The 21,471-nt window shown below is 32.6% G+C and overlaps 1 protein-coding gene across 4 annotated transcripts in view; it reads right to left on the bottom strand.

The window, feature by feature from the left end:
- SI (sucrase-isomaltase) overlaps nucleotides 1-19,363 on the bottom strand; it is a 120,538-nt gene extending 101,175 nt beyond the window's left edge. The window contains exons 1-12 of one of the 4 annotated variants that reach the window (XM_005201715.5): nucleotides 19,268-19,363; nucleotides 14,938-15,055; nucleotides 13,625-13,719; nucleotides 11,678-11,795; nucleotides 11,273-11,382; nucleotides 10,191-10,342; nucleotides 8,530-8,701; nucleotides 6,812-6,911; nucleotides 5,621-5,733; nucleotides 3,368-3,493; nucleotides 1,051-1,182; nucleotides 845-964 (exon numbers count right to left, since the gene is read on the bottom strand). In XM_005201715.5, coding sequence (XP_005201772.2) covers nucleotides 845-964; nucleotides 1,051-1,182; nucleotides 3,368-3,493; nucleotides 5,621-5,733; nucleotides 6,812-6,911; nucleotides 8,530-8,701; nucleotides 10,191-10,342; nucleotides 11,273-11,382; nucleotides 11,678-11,795; nucleotides 13,625-13,719; nucleotides 14,938-15,055 — 1,356 coding nt within the window. In that variant the 5' untranslated portion in view covers nucleotides 19,268-19,363. Of the gene's footprint in view, nucleotides 1-844; nucleotides 965-1,050; nucleotides 1,183-3,367; nucleotides 3,494-5,620; nucleotides 5,734-6,811; nucleotides 6,912-8,529; nucleotides 8,702-10,190; nucleotides 10,343-11,272; nucleotides 11,383-11,677; nucleotides 11,796-13,624; nucleotides 13,720-14,937; nucleotides 15,056-19,267 lie in introns of those variants that run through there. The other 3 variants (NM_001114189.2, XM_015472667.3, XM_059890012.1) reach the window with 3 other exon arrangements.
- Between the last annotated feature and the right edge of the window lie 2,108 nt (nucleotides 19,364-21,471).

Raw genomic sequence — 21,471 nt, 5'->3', positions numbered from 1 at the left:
TATTAATGATATTAGGGGAGGAATATTGGTTTTTTTTTTCCCTGATGGAGCTCATAATTAAGAACATTTTTATCAGAAATTTTAACTTTGGTGAATGTGATTAAATAAAAAGTGATGGTTAGTATAGTCTTTATTGTTGTAAATAAAGCTATAATAAATATGTTTCTATAAGTTGATATTTTCTGCTGTTTCATTTCCCTTGACTAAATTACAGCATTGGAATTATCAGGTCAACAATCTACACATTATGGGTTTTGATATGTCTTATAAAGCTGTCTCTAGAAGAATATTTATCTTGATTAAAAATTATGCCTTTGGGAATCGGGCATTTTCTTCACACTGCTCTTTATTAGTTCCATGATATGAGGAAAGTTAAAATTGGAAAAGGAAATTTAAACATTAAAGCCATCTCATATTGGCTTTTTTTCAAATGTAAAGTATTAAAAATAACTTTAATTATAGATATCTAATGATTTTATTGTAAAATCATTATACCATAAATGTACACCATAAATCTTATTATCCAACATGTAAGTACTAAATTTATACATGCAATTATTTTACATCAAATATGAGAATTGCTGTAATCAAGGTATTTATCATATTTGTATAAATAATTTCATTGCTTATCATTAAACATTATCTGCCTTCTTACAAGAACTGTTTTAGAGATAATTGGAATATTTACCCTAAAACTTCTCTATGCAATTAAAATAGCAAATCCAGATTTGAAAGCAAGCAAATTCTCTGAGACATGCACATACATACACAACACACACTCAGAAACACTTGTTGTACAATAGAAAATCCAAGCAACACAAATTTAATGAATATCATAATTTACCTCTCCAATAATTGCTGTAGTCCCATCTGACTCATTTACCCACACCTTTTGGGCAGTTCCCCTATCATAGGATTCATATGCTGCCCCATTCGCACGTTTCTCTATGGAAACTGCAGGATCCTAATTAATAGAGAGAAGAAACTAGAAAATCAATTAATTTTCAAATGTGTAAATACTAAAAATTAATATATATGTTCAGTTATTACCAAGATGATGACGTATTTCTGCCCATGAGCATGCAAATCTTGAACAAATTCTGGGAGGCCGTTAAAGGTAACTTGATCATAAGTAAAGATTTTCTTGTCTTCCATATAGTCAATATCAGTGATTTGTGTATCCTAAAAATTATCAGAGTATATTTCAATAAACAGTACTGAAAGAATCCTTTAATCACATCAACCCTAAAGTCCAAAGAATTTCTATTATAAATTTAATGATTAAAAGGAAGAAAGCTGAGTACTGAAGAATTGATGCTTTTGAACTGTGGTGTTGGAGAAGACTCTTGAGAGTCCCTTGGACTGCAAGAAGATCCAACCAGTCCATTCTAAAAGAGATCAGCCCTGGGTGTTCTTTGGAAGGAATGATGCTAAAGCTGAAACTCCAGTACTTTGGCCACCTCACGCAAAGAGTTGACTCATTGGAAAAGACTCATGCTGGGAGGGATTGGGGGCAGGAGGAAAAGGGGGCAGGAGGAAAAGGGGATGACAGAGGATGAGATGGCTGGATGGCATCACCACCTAGATGGACGTGAGTTTGAGTGAACTCTGGGAGATGGTGATGGACAAGGAGGCCTGGCGTGCTACGATTCATGGGGTCACAAAGAGTTGGACATGACTGAGTGACTGAACTGAACTGAACTGAACTTAGATCTCTTTTATTTCACTAAAGACACAATGATATGGCTTATAAAGCTAGTTTTTCTAATCATTATTCACATTTGTTTAAGTGATGATCACTCAGTATGTATTATGTTATAAACACATGCATTTGTACATATATGGGCTCGTATAAAAAACAAAAATCTTCACATTAAATAAAATACATAAAATTATATTACATTAAAAGTATACAAACTTTAAAAGTATATATAAAAAACAACATAATTTTGTTCATACTTCAACATGTGCTCTATTCTGGTATAACTCATAATCAGTCTCAAAATTCAGGTACACCTGGGCATTGTGTATCGACATAAAGTGTACTTCATCATTAATAAGCAGCTTAATAACCTATATCTGTTCAAGCTGGTTTTAGAAAAGGCAGAGGAACCAGAGATCAAATTGCCAACATCCACTGGATCATGGAAAAGGCAAGAAAGTTCCAGAAAAACATCTATTTCTGCTTTATTGACTATGCCAAAGCCTTTAACTGTGTGGATCACAATAAACTGTGGAAAATTCTGAAAGAGATGGGAATACCTGACCACCTGATCTGCCTTTTAAGAAATGTGTATGCAGGTCAGGAAGCAACAGTTAGAACTGGACATGGAACAATAGACTGGTTCCAAATAGGAAAAGGAGTACGTCAAGGCTATATATTGTCACCCTACTTATTTAACTTATATGCAGAGTACATCATGAGAAATGCTGGACTGGATGAAGCACAAGCTGGAATCAAGATTGCTGGGAGAAATATCAATAACTTCACATATGCAAATGATATCACCCTTATGTCATAAAAGCAAAGAAGAACTAAAGACCTCTTGATGAAAGTGAAAGAGGAGAGTGAACAAGTTGGCTTAAAACTCAGTATTCAAAAAACTAAGATCATAGCGTCTGGTCCCATTACTTAATGACAAATAGATGGGGAAACAGTTGAAACAGTGACAGACATTATTTTTGGGGGGGCTCCAAAATCACTGCAGATGGTGACTGCAGCCATGAAATTAAAAGATACATGCTCCTTGGAAGAAAAGTTATGACCAACTGAGACAGCTTATTAAAAAGCAGAGACATTACTTTGCCAACAAAGGTCTGTCTAGTCAAGGCTATGGTTTTTCCAGTAGTATGTGCAGATGTGAAAGTTGGACTGTAAAGAAATCTGAGTGCCAAAGAATAGATGCTTTTGAACTGTGGTATTGGAGAAGACTCTTGAAAGTCCCTTGTACTGCAAGGAGATCCAACCAGTCCATCCTAAATGAAATCAGTCCTGAATATTCACTGGAAAGCCTGATGCTGAAACCCCAATACTTTGGCCACCTGATGCAAAGAACTGACTCATTTGAAAAGACCCTGATGCTACGAAAGATGGAAGGCAGGAGGAGACAATAGAGGATGACATGGTTGGATGGTATAACCGACTCAATGGACATGAATTTAAATAAACCCCAGGTGTTGGTGATGGACAGGGAGGCTTGGCGTGCTGCTGTCCATGGGGTCACAAGGAGTTGGTCACGACTGAGTGACTGAACTGAACTGAACTTATATTTGGCAAACATGGTAATCCTGAAAATGCCCTGCATTTATTTTTATGTGAAAATATTTAACTTTATATATATTCCCACAAACCCTTCATCCTACTTACAAATGGTATGCCAGCATCTCGATTTCTTTGTACCACTGCTTTCACTACATCAAGTGTCTTGTAATTCCAGCGACTCAGCTGAAATCCAAGATTCCAATAAGCTGGCATTGCTGGTCGTCCAATGAGCTTGAAGTAAATGGATATTTAATTACTTTCAATGACGAACATTAGAAACTAATATTAATATTAATTGCTGTATCTCTAGTATTGATTTGAATTTAACTACATATATTAAATGATTTTGTGGTATCTACATTCTAAAATGGATATTCTCTTAGAATTGTGTTACGAAACACTTAGCAAGTTTATGTTCAGTCACTCATCTTTTATTTTGTGTTAAAACATCAGAAAGGTAGCACTTTAAAGGTAGCATTTATAAAAGTGTATTTTGCTGTGCATGGAAAATTAAAGAAAAGAATAAAACGATAGCACTAAAGATATTAGAGAACAAGAAAACTGTCCCACTGCATTCCCACTTCCTGTAGCAACAAAATGAATGAATGATAACATGTAAGAAAAGGAATTTACAATTGATGTAAATGTATGACAATGTTGATAAAATGTATGACAAAAATGAGTGACAATGTTAAGTCATTGTATTTTCTTCAATTTAAGCACTAAATTTATCTTTTAAAACTTGGTATCAAATAAAACTCTGCCAAAACTCAATATGTTTACACTATTCATAAACATATTATGTTCCATAAAATTTTAAAGATTTAGACATGTGATTGAAATTTCTGTGTGTATGTTATACATATCACATAATTTATTTTCATAAAAGTATATAAAATAGGTGTTGCTATGTATTATGTTAATTTATGTACTTTTCATCTTATACTTTATATGTATATATCATCTTTAAAACGTATAAAATGGTCTGGTCATTCAAACGCATTAAAGTTTTCAATTTTGACATCCTGGCACCACTAATGAGTTAATTTGTACAGAAAGGATAGCTTGTTCTTCTTCAGATAAGAAATAGTTACTTTTGTCTATTCTCTATCTAATTTGTTCCCCCATTGAAATTAATAGTGCTATATTCCACACGTCTTTTTTAATTTAAATTCAAGATTTTGCAAGCTTACCTATAAAATGATGTATGCAAGTGGATAACTGTATTATTAATGCATGAATGCTGCATTGGCATGTCAAACATGACTCATGTTCAGGTAGTGCTGACCACAGACTTTACTCAGCATGTAATAGACAACTATCCCAACTAATATTTCACAAATCAAATCTTAAACTCTTTCAAAAATGTGCTGTCCCCTGTTTTGATGGTGTGACAACCATACACAATAACTATGATTTCATATTAGAGAGACTGTAAATTTTGTGTACATTTCTGAAATTCACATTTATGAACAGCAATTTGGGAATTGCAAGACTTTGTAAATTATTCAATTGGGTAAAACTCTAGCTACTGTTAGTTCAGGTTTTTAGATCATAACTAAACTTTTTGATAGTAATTACTTCTCTTTTGATATTATTCTAGGAAATGGGAGTTATATGTCAAAGATTTATCAGTAAAACAAGATTTAAAAAATAGGCATAATTCTTAAATTGTATGTCTATAAAAATGATTTATTTTTCATGATAACACCAAGATTCATATATGCTAATAGTCACAGAATAACAATTTACATGGGAGAAACATTCAGAATCAGGCTCAAAATAAGTCCTGAGTTCTTCACCTTTCTAAAGTCCTTCTTGGGCTCATGTACAATAGCATGTTATTTAATAGGTAAATGAAAGTTGTTAGATAGTATGTTTAAGGTGTAAGACTTCAGACTATGTTTTCAAAATCTGCCTTTCTAAATCTGATTGTCAGAGCCAATTTTACTGGGATTTACCTACTGTAGATTAACACCAAGTGTCAGTAACCCTTTTTTAAAACTTAGTTGCCTCCAGAATTCTTATCAAATGAAGACAAGATACCCCATTTTGTTTTATCCCATCAAATAAGGTCGTAGTTTAATATGTAACATCTCAAAGAAATCCAAATACTGAACTCAGCTGCCTGGAAGCAAGAACTGATTTGTTATCAGAAATATAAACTTCTAAATATACCTAGGTGTCATTGTACAAGAAAAACAAAAATAAAAAGTATCTTCTCATATCTGAAAAATGGTAAGGTATAGAAATATATTCAGCTAAGAGGCCTCCAGTAGCTTAGCTAAAATCATTTCAATACGTTAGATGAAAGAAAAGTATGGTAGAAAAAATTTTTAAAATAGACCTGCAACACACCTCTTGATACTGTTGAACTACTTGTTCTGGTGTGTCTCCCAGAAAGATATAAAAGTCCAGAATTCCACCTATAACTCGGTAAGTTACTATTGGAGTAGGTTGGATGAAAATCTCTACAAAACAAAAATTGGAAAAGCATATGTATATAGTAAAAATGTACATAATGAGAAAATAATTGCAATGCCTACTTAAAGTACTTCACATTAATCACATAATTTTAGAGTTTTTTATTAAGATAAAATATGATATTTAAGATAAGAATACAGGAGAAAAGTGGAATGCCACCATATATGAAGTTTATGGTATGTTATTCCAGATATTCCTTTTACAGATGTTGGCAAAAGCTCCCCTCGAAACTGCTTAGCAGAGAATAGAGGATCAGTCCTTTTACAATAAAAAATATTTCTTTTTGAAGTTGCATCCCAATTAGTTATTTTATTTGAAGATTCAGTGAAAGATCATATCACATGTTGATTTCTATAAAATAAAACTATGAAAGTTTTAATTTTTCTATATGTTAAACATAGTAATTGTCTGGATAACCATATGCACTGCTCTTGCTGGAATATTATTATTTTTGTAGTTTTTTTTTAATTATCACTAATTCATCTATCAAATATAGGTATCACATTATTCACAACACTAGAAAATAAAAGGTTCTACATTATTTGAGTTATGGTAAACTGAAATGTGATTCTTCTCTCTTTTTATCCCCATAGAGACCTTTGTTTTTTTAATCTGCTGGGCATATGAACTTAACAATCAAGGCTATGGGAATGGGAATAGTCATTTACATGGATATATTCGATGTTGCTCTGGAGGGAAAAGGAAGTGTCTATATATCATGATATAGCATACTTCCCCCAAAACAGACACACAAATATCCATATCTCAGGCTCCTCTGTCCATGGAATTCTTCAGGAAAGGATACTGGAGTGGGTAGCCATTCCCTTCTCCAGGGGATCTTCCCAACCCAGGGATCACTCAGGTCTCTTGCATTGCAGGCAGATTCTTTACCTGAGACACAAAGGAAACCCTCGCTAACTATAAAACCTGCTTATAATACTTTCACATTCTAAATCACTAACAACAAAGTTTACTCTGTTATAATATATCTATGATTGGAATAAATAAAGCAGTTAAAACATTTCAAGTCTCATTTGAACATATTTTCAGATAAATTACTCTTACCCATTGCATTGCTGTTCATTAAGAAAACACCAAATGACTTTCCAGAAGTATCCTCAATGCACATGAAGAATGTTTGATGGCCATATAAATTATTATTATTCTATAAGGCATAAATTTGAAAATTAAAACTTAAAATACGTTTAAAATTAAAAAGTATACTTGAATGGCTTTTATGTATTTCTATATTTTTCTGTAATTTACTCCTCATATTCTATAATAATTTTTTCTACTATATACCATATGAAACATTGTAGCACAAAAGTCATTGATAAGTCATTTTACTTATTAATACATTAAGATACAGGTATATAACTATATATTATGCTATTAATAGATTATTTAACTTTCTTTTATGTTTTATGATGATTAAATGAGTTTTAATAAGCCATTCATCAAGTATATTTCAATGAAAAAATAAACTATCTGTGATAGGGTAATGGAATGTTTATATATCATGTCTCATGTTCGCCCCAAGGTATTGCCAGGAATTCTAAGATGAATTCCACTTCATATAACTTTTTCAGTATAGTTGTTGAGAGCTGATGAGTAGCAAAATTTATTAATATTTTTGTACCAAATGAGGATCTTTAAAACAACTGACTTACTCATTTCAGTAGCACTGGAAATTTAAAAATTAGTAACATTTGACTCAAAGCAATCATGAGTCAATTTTTTTTTTTAATTATTTAATTAGTATACATGTGTTCCCCATCCTGAACCCTCCTCCCTCCTCCCTCCCCACACCATCCCTCTGGGTCGTCCCAGTGCACCAGCCCCAAGCATCCAGCATCGTGCATTGAACCTGGACTGGCATCTCGTTTCATACATGACGTTTCACATGTTTCAATGCCATTCTCCCAAATCTTCCCACCCTCTCCCTCTCCCACAGAGTCCATAAGACTGTTCTATACATCAGTGTCTCTTTTGCTGTCTCGTATACAGGGTTATCGTTACCATCTTTCTAAATTCCATATATATGCATTAGTATACTGTATTGGTGTTTTTCCTTCTGGCTTACTTCACTCTGTATAATAGGCTCCAGTCAATTTTTAAAAGCTTTTTAATGCTATTGTATTTCTCATAAAAAACTGCATACTTTTGAAATTCAGAAATATATGTACACAAATAATAACTGATGACATCATAACAAAATATAAATAAACTATTAGAAAATAAAGATTAATTCTGCATGGAGGAGTTTGGGAAATTTTCTTATGAGGTGAGATCAAATGAGCTATCAATGGTGTGTATAAATAATAAAAAACTAACTTCTTATGAAAATATGTGAACCTAAGAAAGATTATTATGTTATAGATAAGGGAAAAGTAGATATAGATGCAGGACATGATGTCCACTAGATAGACAGACAGCACATATACAAAGCCATGTCGAACATGGTAAGTGTTTGGAAGTGTTCTTATGTAATGACTAGTCCTAGATAGTGTAAGTACAAGAGTAACTGAAAAGTGGTTGATAAAATATAAAAGTGAAAAGTCAAAGGAAAACATTCATAAATTGGAAATACCTTTTAAAATATTCATAAAATCTGTTCACTTATTTAGTTAATTTAGGACTTTGATATGAATCTTCACCTCTAAAGTAAAGAAGCTCCTGGAATATATATCACTGACAACAAAAAATGATGGTTACAAAAAGGCTAGAATTATCTCCTTTCAAATATAATTATTTTATTTATAACAAGAAATATAGTTCCTTACATCACCAGGAAGTTGATCCCGAGTAAAAATTGGCCATGTTTTCCAATATAAATCATGGCGAAATCTCTTATGAATATGTTCCCCGAGACCATAAATGTATTCATTGGGAAGTCTGGCTGAGATCTGTAAATACTGGTCAGAGTATACCAGGGGACCAATGCTGGTGTCAAACCTAGAGCATGAAATAAATAAAAGAGCTAAAAATATATAAAATGCTCTACTAAATATGGATCTATGTTATCATCCAGAATATTTCATTTTAAATAGGTCAGTCTTTAGCTGTGATTACTTCTTATGAACACATGAATTGTACCATAACCAGAACTTGTTAATTTTATTAACACAGTTTGCCTCATCATCAACAATATGATTCTTCACGTGCATCTCTCTCCTTTTTCTACAATACTGAAGCACAACCACTATTATAAATTCATTTCACAAATGTTACAATTTGGACAAATTTACTCATGTTTTCAAGGTGACAAACTGGTAGGAAGCACAACCAAATTTCAAACCCAGTTTTGACTTTCTACAGAGACAGAGTTTTATTTTTTTTATTATTTATTTTATTTTATTTTTAAACTTTACATTATTGTATTAGCTTTGCCAAATATCAAAATGAATCCGCCACAGGTATACATGTGCTCCCCATCCTGAACCCTCCTCCCTCCTCCCTCCCCATACCATCCCTCTGGGTCGTCCCAGTGCACTAGCCCCAAGCATCCAGTACGTGCATCGAACCTGGACTGGCATCTCATTTCATACATGATATTTTACACGTTTCAATGCCATTCTCCCAAATCTTCCCACCCTCTCCTCTCCCACAGAGTCCATAAGACTGTTCCATACATCAGTGAGAGACAGAGTTTTAAAATGTAGTACTATACTGGTTTCTATACCTCTATACATGTATTAAAATTAAGTTGAAAATCATTTTTCCTGAAAAAGAAAGGTTTCATGTTTTATATATATCAGATATAAACTATGCAAAGTGTCGAATAACATTTCTTTTGTGATTTAACATAAAATCAACTTCAAGTTATCAAAATACATTTATGAAAATTAATTGCTGAGATTAAGTCCTGATAATCATCCAATTAACCTTTCTTGGAAACTCAAGAGCAGCAATATTGAAAATTACTAACTTTTTTGCCAGAAATGTCCCTCAAAATAAATTTATAATGAAGGCATTCAGATAATGTTTAAATTATTATATATGGCTATTTAAATTTATTATGTGTAAATTTATTCAATTAATTTCATACACATAATGAAAAATCCTCCAATACTATGGAAATTTGTCCCTCTCTGAATAGTAACTATTTGATCCTACCAGTTGAAAGAGAATATGATAGATAACAAGGAAAAGACATATAAGGTTTTTTAGGTATGCAAACTATATGCAAGGCTAAAATTGTATCAGTGGCTCTCTTCATTTCAACTTTGGTTGGCCCATTCTATACTTCATATTCTGGTACATTTCATCCATAAGAAATTAAAGCTTCTTTGATATTATAATATTTAAAAACACGTACACCCACCCTCTTTTGGAAGGAAATTTATTCTTTCTGAAAATGCCCTAAAAATGAGACTTTTGTGGTTCTATGATAATACAATAAAACTGACCAATTATTTAAACTTACATAAATATAATTACTTACAAAATTTTACTATTGCTTCTTCTAGAAATTTTAATGCTAAATGGATCATGTATAACCTCCACATTATACAGTGGATCAGAAGCTGCAGTTCCACTAAATTCTTTTACAAACTGATGAGGAACTTCATATCTTCTATTATTTGGATCAGTGATCTGCAAAGATATTTTAAAATTAGCATTATTTGATTCAAAACTGTTACTGAATTTTTCAGTTCTGAATTAGGTATTAAATGCAAGTTCCAAATACAAAACAATAAATCTAATGATTTTATAGAAGAGTTATTAATCTAGTCATAAACAACTTACACTGTTGAATGGCTATGCAAAGAATAAATTGTAATACTGTTAAGGAATTAATAGAATCAGTTAATTATAAAGGTACTATATAAAATATAATTTTTATTGACCAATATAAAAAATCATGAGACTATTATTAAATATTGATTCTTAAATAGTAGATTTTTGTGAATTTAATTATTAATTATCCATGCAGTATTTTGATGATCACTCACTAACAAGTCCTGAAAGTAATTTGAATTTTGTTTTAAAAAAACAATTTTTGTGAAATTGTTGCTACAAGTTATTGTACAAAGGATATATTGTTTTTTCTGCCAATCCAAAAGACCATACTGGCAAACAATTTGGTAAAGAAAGCAGAAATTAGTTTCTTTAAAATCATGACTAGAAGTGATACCAGTAAAAAGAACTAGTGAGTGTGTCACACTTACATGGAACAATTAACAGCTTCCTTAAATTAAATTCTAAACTAATCTTTTATCACAGTCTGTAGTTCAATAAAAAAAAAATTACTACAGTTTTTTGAGTGTTAGTTCTTCTCAGGACACTGTATCAAATATTTTACGCTGACTATATTATTAAATTCTTTAAAAACTACTGCCAGAGGAGCTAGTTCGTATGTTCTATCTGAGGAGAAGGCTCAGAGAAGTGGAGTAACTAGTCCAATAAGTTCTTTTCTTTGGAATAGACATTTATTAAGAGGGAAAATGTCTTGGTGGGTTAGAGGGTATACTCATAACATGCTATTTAGTATTAACTTTTCTTTAGGAAACTCAAAAACCAAACCTTGAACCGCACACGATTGCGTGTCTGACTTTGAGTTGTGAGGAGAACGCTGTTAATGTCATTTCCAAAGAGTGTAGGTGAAGCTTTCCTTTTTAATTTGGCTTCAACTCCTTGAAGAAAAAAAAGTTGTATGAATTATGGTTTTATTTATAATGATTAGTAATCACTAAATATTTTCATATTTTTTCCAATTTTATTGTAGGTCTCACAAATAACCTTTTCTTTTTTTAATTTGAAAGATAGAATCATGAAAAAAAAAAGTTCTTAACATACCAAATTTGAACATTCTTGTGTATATGTTCCTATTTGATTTTATTTAAGATATTTTTCCAAAGAAAAAATTTAAATATACTTTTTTTATTCAACTTAAAATATGTTGGATCACCATGGTAGAACACTTCTCACCAGCATTTGTTGATGTTACTTTCTCAGCATTATAGCCGTGGTTATTTACGAAGAAGCACCAAGGAATAACAGAATCATTCCATGGCCTCCAGCAGCAACCTCGAGCTGCACAAAGTGTCTGATAAAACATTTATTAAAGGAATCATAGGATTAGTACTGTTATTATATATGTTGGTCTCTATTTTTTAAACATTCACTCATTACAATAATTGTTTGAATGAATATTTAAAAACGCTTATTTCTTCAAATATGTAATGTACTAAAATATCATTTATTCTTTTGTTCTTTTCACTTTGAAGAAATGTAAATATTTGATAAATTGAATTACATCAGTGATCGATGCTCTGAGTTGTGATTTATCAATTTTCCATATGAATACACATTATCATAAGGTCATGTTATTTTCAAGATTCCTGCCCTCCAGATAATTAATTATAGTCTGTTATGTTGCCACGTAGCCAGTGCAGAAGAACTAAAATATTTATTGTGCACCAATTACGTATCAAGTTGCAAGTGAGGCTATAAAGAAGAGATGGTCCCAAATTTAAGCCTAGGCAAAATGTTTAAGGTCTTTATTTCCAGATAATTATTAGTTTGATATGATTTATACTATTTAAACTAGTTCATATGCCAGCTGTTGCAACTAGTAGCTGCCATTACATCTAATGTATAAAGTAAAATAATAAATTCTCCTTAATATTATGATCTATATGGAAAGATTACATGAAGGGAAAGAAAAATTATATATGTTTATAGTAAAATTTGAGTTACATGGTGATGATGTGTGTTAACATTGGTATAATAAAAAATCTATTTAATATTTAAGTTTAATAGTGTAACATATTTTCGTAATTTGAATACTTGTGAGACATTTTTCTTGGCTATTTGCCTTGAAAAAAATTTTTTAAATCTCCATGTTTACCAGTTAACGGTACACATGTTAAATTCTCTCCCATTTTTAACATCAAAGTGGCATCAGGTACACATATACACAGGGGCTTCCCAGGTGGCTCAATGGTAAAGAATCTGCCTGTAAATGCAGGAACCACAGGTGATGCAGGTTCAATCTTGGGTTGGGAAGATCCCCTAGAGGAGGAAATGGCAGCCCACTCCATATTCTTGCCTGGAGAATCCCATGGGTAGAGGAGCCTAGCAGGCTACAGTCCATGGAGTCGCAAAGACTCAGACATGACTGAGCTACAGAGCACACATACATACACACATACATACGTGTACACACCCATACACATGCATATATGTTATAAAAATGATAGTTCAACAGGAACTGAGCATTTTGGAGTGTCATTACCTAACAGAATCTGAAGTATGTGGGACTTTTGATATAAACATCACAAAATGGGAATACACACATATACACCTTCACTCATTGACCTTTTAATCCCATACAAGTTATAATGACTAAGGAAGAGTCATTTAGGGTTAAGTGAATCCATTTATTTACACTTAATTTGCTCCAGTTGAATTCCTTCTCCCCAAATAATAAAAAAATAAATGGTTTTTAAAATTAAGAAAAATAGTTACAAGAATCAATATTACTTTATTTTCCACAGATTCTTCTTGTTAATGTCATTATCACAAACAATTTAATAGAGTGTAGATATTCTTTCTTAAAAGTTATATATTTATCAAAGGTCACACTTTTAAGCAGTAGTTTGAGAGGATAGAATTTCATAAAGAATTATAAATTTAACAATAGATTTTTAAGTATGTAAAATATTAACTGGCTATTTTGAATTGAAGTACAGAAAAGCAGGCTCAGTAATTTCCATTATCTCTCATCTGTGCATACATAAATAAAAATAAATGTGGCCTAATAAATGGCTATACTTTTAAAATATGAATATATCCAATATTGAATAATTGTCTTAATATAATTATCATACTATATATCTATTCATAGATATATAAAATACTTTGGCTGCAGACCTGTGTGGGAGATCGTTCTGGAATGCAGTTTATTCTGTGGTTGATAGGATCGTTCAGTACACTTGGGCATGTGCCTCGGGTTGAATCACTGATTTCTGAGACAGAAACAGGTCAATAAAACAAAACATGGTTTTAAATTTACTTTTCAAATTTTCAAGTAACAAATACATTTAAAGTAAATACAAATATATATATATATAATGAAAATTAAACTTAACTTAAAAAAAACCCTACAAATTGAATTCCTAATTACCGAAAGGAAATGATCCAAAAGCCCTTTGACTGTTCCTTAAGAGAATCAAAGTATATTCACAGAAGGTCTTAAAAGACAGACTCAAAAGGAAACAAAATGTTTTCTGCACCATACTCATAAACTGTGTTTTAGAGATGAAGAAAGAAGATGGAGAAATATGTATGGGAAATATATATGGAGAGAGGATGCAGAGAAGGAGACAAGAATTAGAGAAGAAAAAAAGTTTAGGAGGAAGAAGATACTTAAACAGAAGAGAAAGAAGAGAATAGCAAAGAAAAGCAAAACCTCAACTCTATATAATAAAGAGGGACTTTCTAACAACCAGAGATGAGGAAGATAAATTTGATTGCTTCATAATAGAGCAAGCTTTCAGTTTACTAGAAGAATATGAAACAAGAGGCAGCAGAAAACACTAACTACTGTTAGACTAGAAAATAATTTGCAGTACATTTTCCACTTCTGATTTAATTAGGCGAGAATGACGAAGAAAGAACAAGTAGATCAGGTGGATGAAAGTAGCATGCGTTAACTCTAAATTAGGATATAAATATTCAGGAAAAAATGGTAAACACTTCAAGCCTGTTTCACCTACTCTCTGTTTCTCTCATATGACCTCACTCCTTAAAAAAAAAAAAAGTCTATGACAAAGATGTTATCCCCTTAAATTTCCTAACCCCGCTTGCAAGTGCTGAAAGCTAGAGTAAAACCCGACTAATGAGATTTCCCACTAGTTAGAAGAACCTCACTGGTAACTACAGAAGATTACTGTGCTGTTTATTAATATTTTGTTTCTTTTGCCTATTTTCTAGTTCTAAAAAAAGGCCATTAATATCAAAGCATATGAATTTCTTAATTGCAATGACACTTCATTGAAATATCTGTAATATAATGGCTAGAAAAAGTTGGAGTAACTGTAACTTACCTGAGATCTTTCTTTAAGTATTTCATCTCATATAGATCTCATATAGATTATAAACTACTTTTCAAGATCCATAATTATTATAGAGTAAACTTTATCTCAACCTCACTATAATGTATAAGTATTTTCAATATTATTTACCTTCAACAGCAGGTGTCTTAGTTGCTAAAACAACAATTAGGGCAATAGCTATTATTGTAACTATAGCAAAGAGGACAATCAGAGTAATTTCTAATCCAGAAAATTTCTGCTTTGCCATCTAAAGAAAGAAAAAGAATATACATTTGAAATGTAGAATATATAATAAATGACCATAATTATCATAAAATTATATATTTTTTCTACTAAGCATAATGCAAGCAGAGCTGCAGACAGCTCTAACAGTTTATAATCTAAAATAATGCACATTTGCAAAAGGGTTAACAACACATGCAATTTCAAGTAAAAGACAGACTTAGTGATGAACATTATAGTAGTACACTGAAATGAAAATATAAAAGGAAAAAAATTTCTGAGAGTGATTAGTTGCTTTCTCATTTTAGAGCAATTTTTAAGTCAAGGAAAGCTTATATTTGTATTGTGATCCTTAATTCCACAACAACTGTATGAAGAAGACACTGTTATTTTATGAACTTCAGGCTTAGAGAAAATATTATTTTTTCAAAGTAAAAAAAAACCAGTTCTTCCTACTATAACTATTGCTCTGCAATTCCAGCACTGCTTTCTTATAAGGATATTATGGAAAAGTATATAAATATAAATATGGGGCAAATAAACTAAATATAAACATATAAAAGAATACAAATATAAAATGTTGTAGAAAATACATATATACAGGACACATACACACACAGATACATATATATGCTATACATTTAGGAGTTGTTGCTTTAGAAAAGCATTTAAACTACATGATCGCCAAATTCTGCTCTCAAATAGCAAAATATACCAGACACTCAAATCAAAAATGTATTTATTTCAGATAATATTATGTATTTGAGTTATTGTCCAGAGTTGCCTAAATGTAGGTAGGGAAGAGCTGTGCTGCTGCTGCTGCTAAGTCGCTTCAGTAGTGTCCGACTCTGTGCGACCCCAAAGACGGCAGCCCATCAGGCTCCCCCCTCCCTGGGATTCTCCAGGCAAGAACACTGGAGTGGGTTGCCATTTCCTTCTCCAATGTATGAAAGTGAAAAGTGAAAGTGAAGTCGCTCAGTCGTGCCTGACTCTTAGCGACCCCATGGACTGCAGCCTACCAGGCTCCTCCGTCCATGGGATTTTCCAGGCAAGAGTACTAGAGTGGGGTGCCATTGCCTTCTACGAGGGAAGAGCTCTTCTCTAGTAATTATCTTAAAGCCTATTTGTTTAACTTAGTTTTGATCATAATCTATCTCTCCTTGTCTTTAAGCTTTTATGATTTTTCTATATTTTATGTTGCTATAGGTTTAATTCAATGGAATATACCTAGGTAGAAATTGAGAATTTTCACAGTTCAGTTCAGTCGCTCAGTCGTGTCTGACTCGTTGCGACCCCATGAATTGCAGCACACCAGGCCTCCCTGTCCATCACCAACTCCAAGAGTTCACCCAGACTCACGTCCATTGAGTCAGTGATGCCATCCAGCCATCTCATCCTCTGTCATCCCCTTCTCCTCCTGCCCCCAATCCCCCCCAGCATCAGAGTCGTTTCCAATGAGTCAACTCTTCGCATGAGGTGGCCAAAGTACTGGAGTTTCAGCTTTAGCATCATTCCTTCCAAAGAAATCCTAGGGCTGATCTCCTTCAGAATGGACTGATTGGATCTCCTTGCAGTCCAAGGGACTCTCAAGAGTCTTCTCCAACACCACAGTTCAAAAGCATCAATTTTTCAGCGCTCAGCTTTCTTCACAGTCCAACTCTCACATCCATACATGACCACAGGAAAAACCATAGCCTTGACTAGATGAACCTTTATTGGCAAAGTAATGTTTCTGCTTTTGAATATGCTATCTAGGTTGGTCATAACTTTCCTTCCAAGGAGTAAGTGTCTTTTAATTTCATGGCTGCAGTCACCATCTGCAGTTATTTTGGAGTAAGTGCTCTTATAAATTGCTGGTTTTAAAATCAGTTTTTCTGTCTTTGTGCCAGTACCATACTGTCTTGATAACTGTGGCTTTGTAGTAGAGCCTGAAGTCAGGTCAATCCCATTGCTGGGCATACACATTGAGGAAACCAGAAGGGAAAGAGACACGTGTACCCCAGTGTTCATCGCAGCACTGTTTATAATAGCCAGGACATGGAAGCAACCTAGATGTCCATCAGCAGCTGAATGGATAAGAAAGATGTGGTACATATACACAATGGAATATTACTCAGCCATTAAAAAGAATATATTTGAATCAGTTCTAATGAGGTGGATGAAACTGGAGCCTATTATACAGAGTGAAGTAAGCCAGAAGGAAAAACACCAATACAGTATACTAATGCATATATATGGAATTTAGAAAGATGGTAACAATAACCCTGTGTACGAGACAGCAAAAGAAACACTGATGTATAGAACAGTCTTATGGACTCTGTGGGAGAGGGAGAGGGTGGGAAGATTTGGGAGAATGGCATTGAAACATGTAAAATATCATGTATGAAATGAGATGCCAGTCCAGGTTCAATGCACGTACTGGATGCTTGGGACTAGTGCACTGGGACGACCCAGAGGGATGGTATGGGGAGGGAGGAGGGTTCAGGATGGGGAACACATGTATACCTGTGGTGGATTCATTTTGATATTTGGCAAAACTAATACAATTATGTAAAGTTTAAAAATAAATTAAAATTTAAAAAAATAAAATAAAATCAGTTTTTCTTTTTGCCTTCTTATACTCGCCCTTTCTCCTCTGTCTATGTCAGTTCATATATGGAGTTGTCCCAATCTAAAAACTTTTTTTCTCTCTTCCATATCTTTCTACAACAATAAAGCACACAACAAGTCTTGCTGATTCTACTTCTGGGATAGTTTCAGAATTTTACCCTTATCTCCAACAATGATATATTTTTTCTGGATAACATGTCTTAGTACATGCTGTTTAATCTTTCTTCAATTCTTCCACACCTGCTCTTCTAGTTCCAATTTATGCCCAATTCAAATACTATGTCATCTGTGAAAGTTTTCTTACTTTTACAAGCAGAGTTAAATCTCTTCTTTTCCTATTTTACAACAATATATAGTATATCTATTGTAATTATTTAAGCACGTGTTAATTTCCTCCATTGTATTGTCACATTCCTAATAGCAAGAATCATGAAAGTAGTTCAGATCCTAACATCAAATTAGTATAAGCTCAATTTTAAAAATATACCTTATGATTGAAAGTTTAAAGATTAGCATTCAGTTTTAGCTTATGATTTTCTGTTATAGATATGTAAGCTGTTTACTGCATCAGTAATCTTCAGAGAACTTGAATGAATGTAAGCTAAATTTAAATAAAGCACCATGATCTAAAAGGCTGTTTAGAAAATGAATCCCGGTTGCTCAATGTTATGTGAGAAACAACAGAAATGCATTTAATGCTTAACTTGAAGTAAGTTTAACTTTCACACAAAGTAATTTTATTTTGAGATCAAGAAGCCAATAAAAATGATTGTTCTTTTTTTTTGTTAAGGGAAATCTAAAAAAAAAAAAAATGCCTTGTCATGAAGCTAACCCTCTTTAATTTAAATAAGTCAGAACAAAAATGTACCAAAATTACAGTAACAATAAATTAGAACAAAATAATAACAAAATAATAAGTCAGAACAAAAATGTACCAAAATTAAGTTATTTATATGAGTACTTATAAATGATCAGTACTAAAGTTGGTCATAAGCTGTAGGTGATAATTATAGTAATTGTATTTTGGATTGCAGTAATTTTAAGCAAAGTATTTTTGGAGAAATTATATACTGATGCCATTTCTCTGTATATTTGTTTTCAAATGAGTAACACTACTAATTTTAAAGATCACTAACGACTGGTCTTTAAAAAAATTAGCTAGAAAAGATTTAAGTGTTTTATAAGTGTAGCATTCCATTCAGCATATATTTTTCTTAAATATATATTTATCATGCCTACAGTATTTCTCTAAATTTCAAAATATATTTTATATTTATTTTCATCTATATAGAACAATTCAACTAAACTTGCTATCATTCTACTTGGGTCTGACAGTTTTAATGAATAGCTGGTTGAATAAAATATTCTATCTTTTAAAACATTTTAGAAATGTTTTTTCCTGTTTTAGTACAAGGGGCTATACATTTAATATGGGAAATGAAAATATGTTATCATTGCTATTTTAACCAATTGAAGATAGACAGGAATACTGCTAACATGAATTAAAGGAATACACACACAATTACTTGGAAACTCAAATGTTTATTTGAGTTTCCAAGTAATTATTGAGTTTCCAAGTTTATTATTTCTTTGTTTTCAAACAAAGAAATTCGATAGGTAAACTTACCTTATTTCATAGTCCGTTCTTTCAGCTCTGCTGTACCAGAGTTGAGTAAGGCTGCCAAAGTAATGATCAGGGAAAACTGCTCAGCTATAAACTGAGCTACTCATAAAGTTTTATTGCACTCTCACCAGCCTATCAGTATTTAATAAACTTCTGTTCAATGTGCAATCATAAAAAAAACTTAACCCTGAAAACTGTTGTGTAAATCTCTCTCTGGGAATCTAGGTTAATTAATAATTGTGCCCTCAGATAGTCTTTGATTTCTGGAAGCTATGACTAGCCTAAGAACATAAAAGTACTTATTTATAGTGTTTATTTCCCTTTTCAAAATTGTATTTCTTTTACCATGTAGATGCTGTTTCATTTACTGTTTTATCTCATTGTGCAAAATTTAAACTCTCATTGGAAAGTTCAAACATACTCGTAAGCTAGGATTTGAAAAACACTTGTAGGAAATGACAATTGGCAGATAATATTTCATAAAAGGCAGTGATTAAATAAGTTATCTCCTGTGTCTTATTAAACTTAAAGTTGAAGAACTAACAAAATCCCTAAGAAAGAAGTGTAAAAGTAGTATAAATAAGTAGTACAGAAATAAAATCAACATTTTATTTATTACTTATAGCACTGATTTTATTATCAAAAATTATTGCATAAACACAACTTTTCATACAGAAAAAATATAGGATATCAATTATTACACTATTGGTTTAAGTTAAAATAATGTTTAAGGGCAAAAGACTTGAAACAAGAGCCCTGCATACACATACTAGCTGTAACACATATGTCTGAGAAACTCTGGGCACATTTGTTAATTTTCTTCAAACCTCGATCTGTGTATCTACAAATTAGAAATAAAAACACTTACCCATAGTGTCATCATAAGAATTATATGTGCTCACATAGCCCATTATCATTATTACAGCTTTGCTACCACAGAGTACAATTTGACTCTGAAATGGTTAGTGTGAGTTCTGCATGTAGTCAGGGCACTACATTTTCAAAGGAATTTATATTAAAACAGTGTGGTCACACAGAGTAGAATAACTAGTTTCTTGAGGCATCCTGAATATGAGTTTAAACAGAAAGAGTAAAAGAAGTGTACACATGGATTACTCTTAAAACCTGGGGAGATATAAAGGAGAACTTCCAGTACATAAATAGCAGTGATATGGAAATAAGATTAAAGTGATTTCTCTCAATTCACAAAGCATATAATTCTTTAAGTGGAAAATCTCATTAAATCAACTTAAATCTTCTAGAACCAAGAGGCGAGTGGAACAAGGTCACAGGATATAAGGTTTATATAACAAAGGTCATTCATGCTTCTATAAAACAGCAATGAATGATTGGATAATGAAACTAAAATACAGACATACAGGTAGATAGAAATAGATATGCATATTTAGAGAGATATAAATGAATGGGGCTTTCCAGGTGGGGCTTAACTTCTCTTCCAGACTCCAGTTAGTCTGATTTTCTCTTTCTTTCCCTAAACTATTCATCTACCACTCCCCAGCAAAACAATGCAACTTGTTTTAATCCCAGTGCAGTATTCCAATAGCACCTATTGCCTGGAGATAGAGATTTAAACTTCTTAACTTTATACTTACACTCTAAATTTTGCATTTGCCATTTCATCTGACATCCTCAGTGAACCCACTCTCCTGCCATAACTATTAATTAAGCTCTTTCACTTTCTTACTCTCACACCTGTGCTTATTTGGTCCAGAATCTGGATTGCCCTTCTTCAGTGCAAGCTCTATCTTTCTAGTATCAGTTGACATCACTTTTCTACCAAAGGGACATTTGAATTCTTCTACTTGTCCTCAAGAGCATTAGTTAATGTCTCCCCATTCCCTTTCATAACCATGTATTTTGCAATTGTGTTACAGTACTGCTTTAGCTTATGTATTACCACTATCCATGCTTCCTTAGGGCTTCCCTCCTAGTTCAGTCAGTAAAGAGTCTGCCTGCAATGCAGGAGACCCAAGTTTGATTCCTGGGTTGGGACAGAGAAGCCTGGCAAGGCTACAGTCTATGGGGTCACAAGAGTCTGACACGACTAAGCACACAGAGCACAGCATGCTTGATTATATTGCCCACATGAGACTGAGCACATTTAGCAAGGACAATGACTTCTTCACTCAATTCACAACACTACACACAACATTTTATGGAGCAAGATATAGCAGTGACTGTAAATT

The sequence above is a fragment of the Bos taurus genome, chromosome 1, assembly GCF_002263795.3.
Source record: "Bos taurus isolate L1 Dominette 01449 registration number 42190680 breed Hereford chromosome 1, ARS-UCD2.0, whole genome shotgun sequence".
NCBI classification, from domain to species: domain Eukaryota; kingdom Metazoa; phylum Chordata; class Mammalia; order Artiodactyla; family Bovidae; genus Bos; species Bos taurus.
This window is presented reverse-complemented; position numbering and strand designations above follow the sequence as displayed.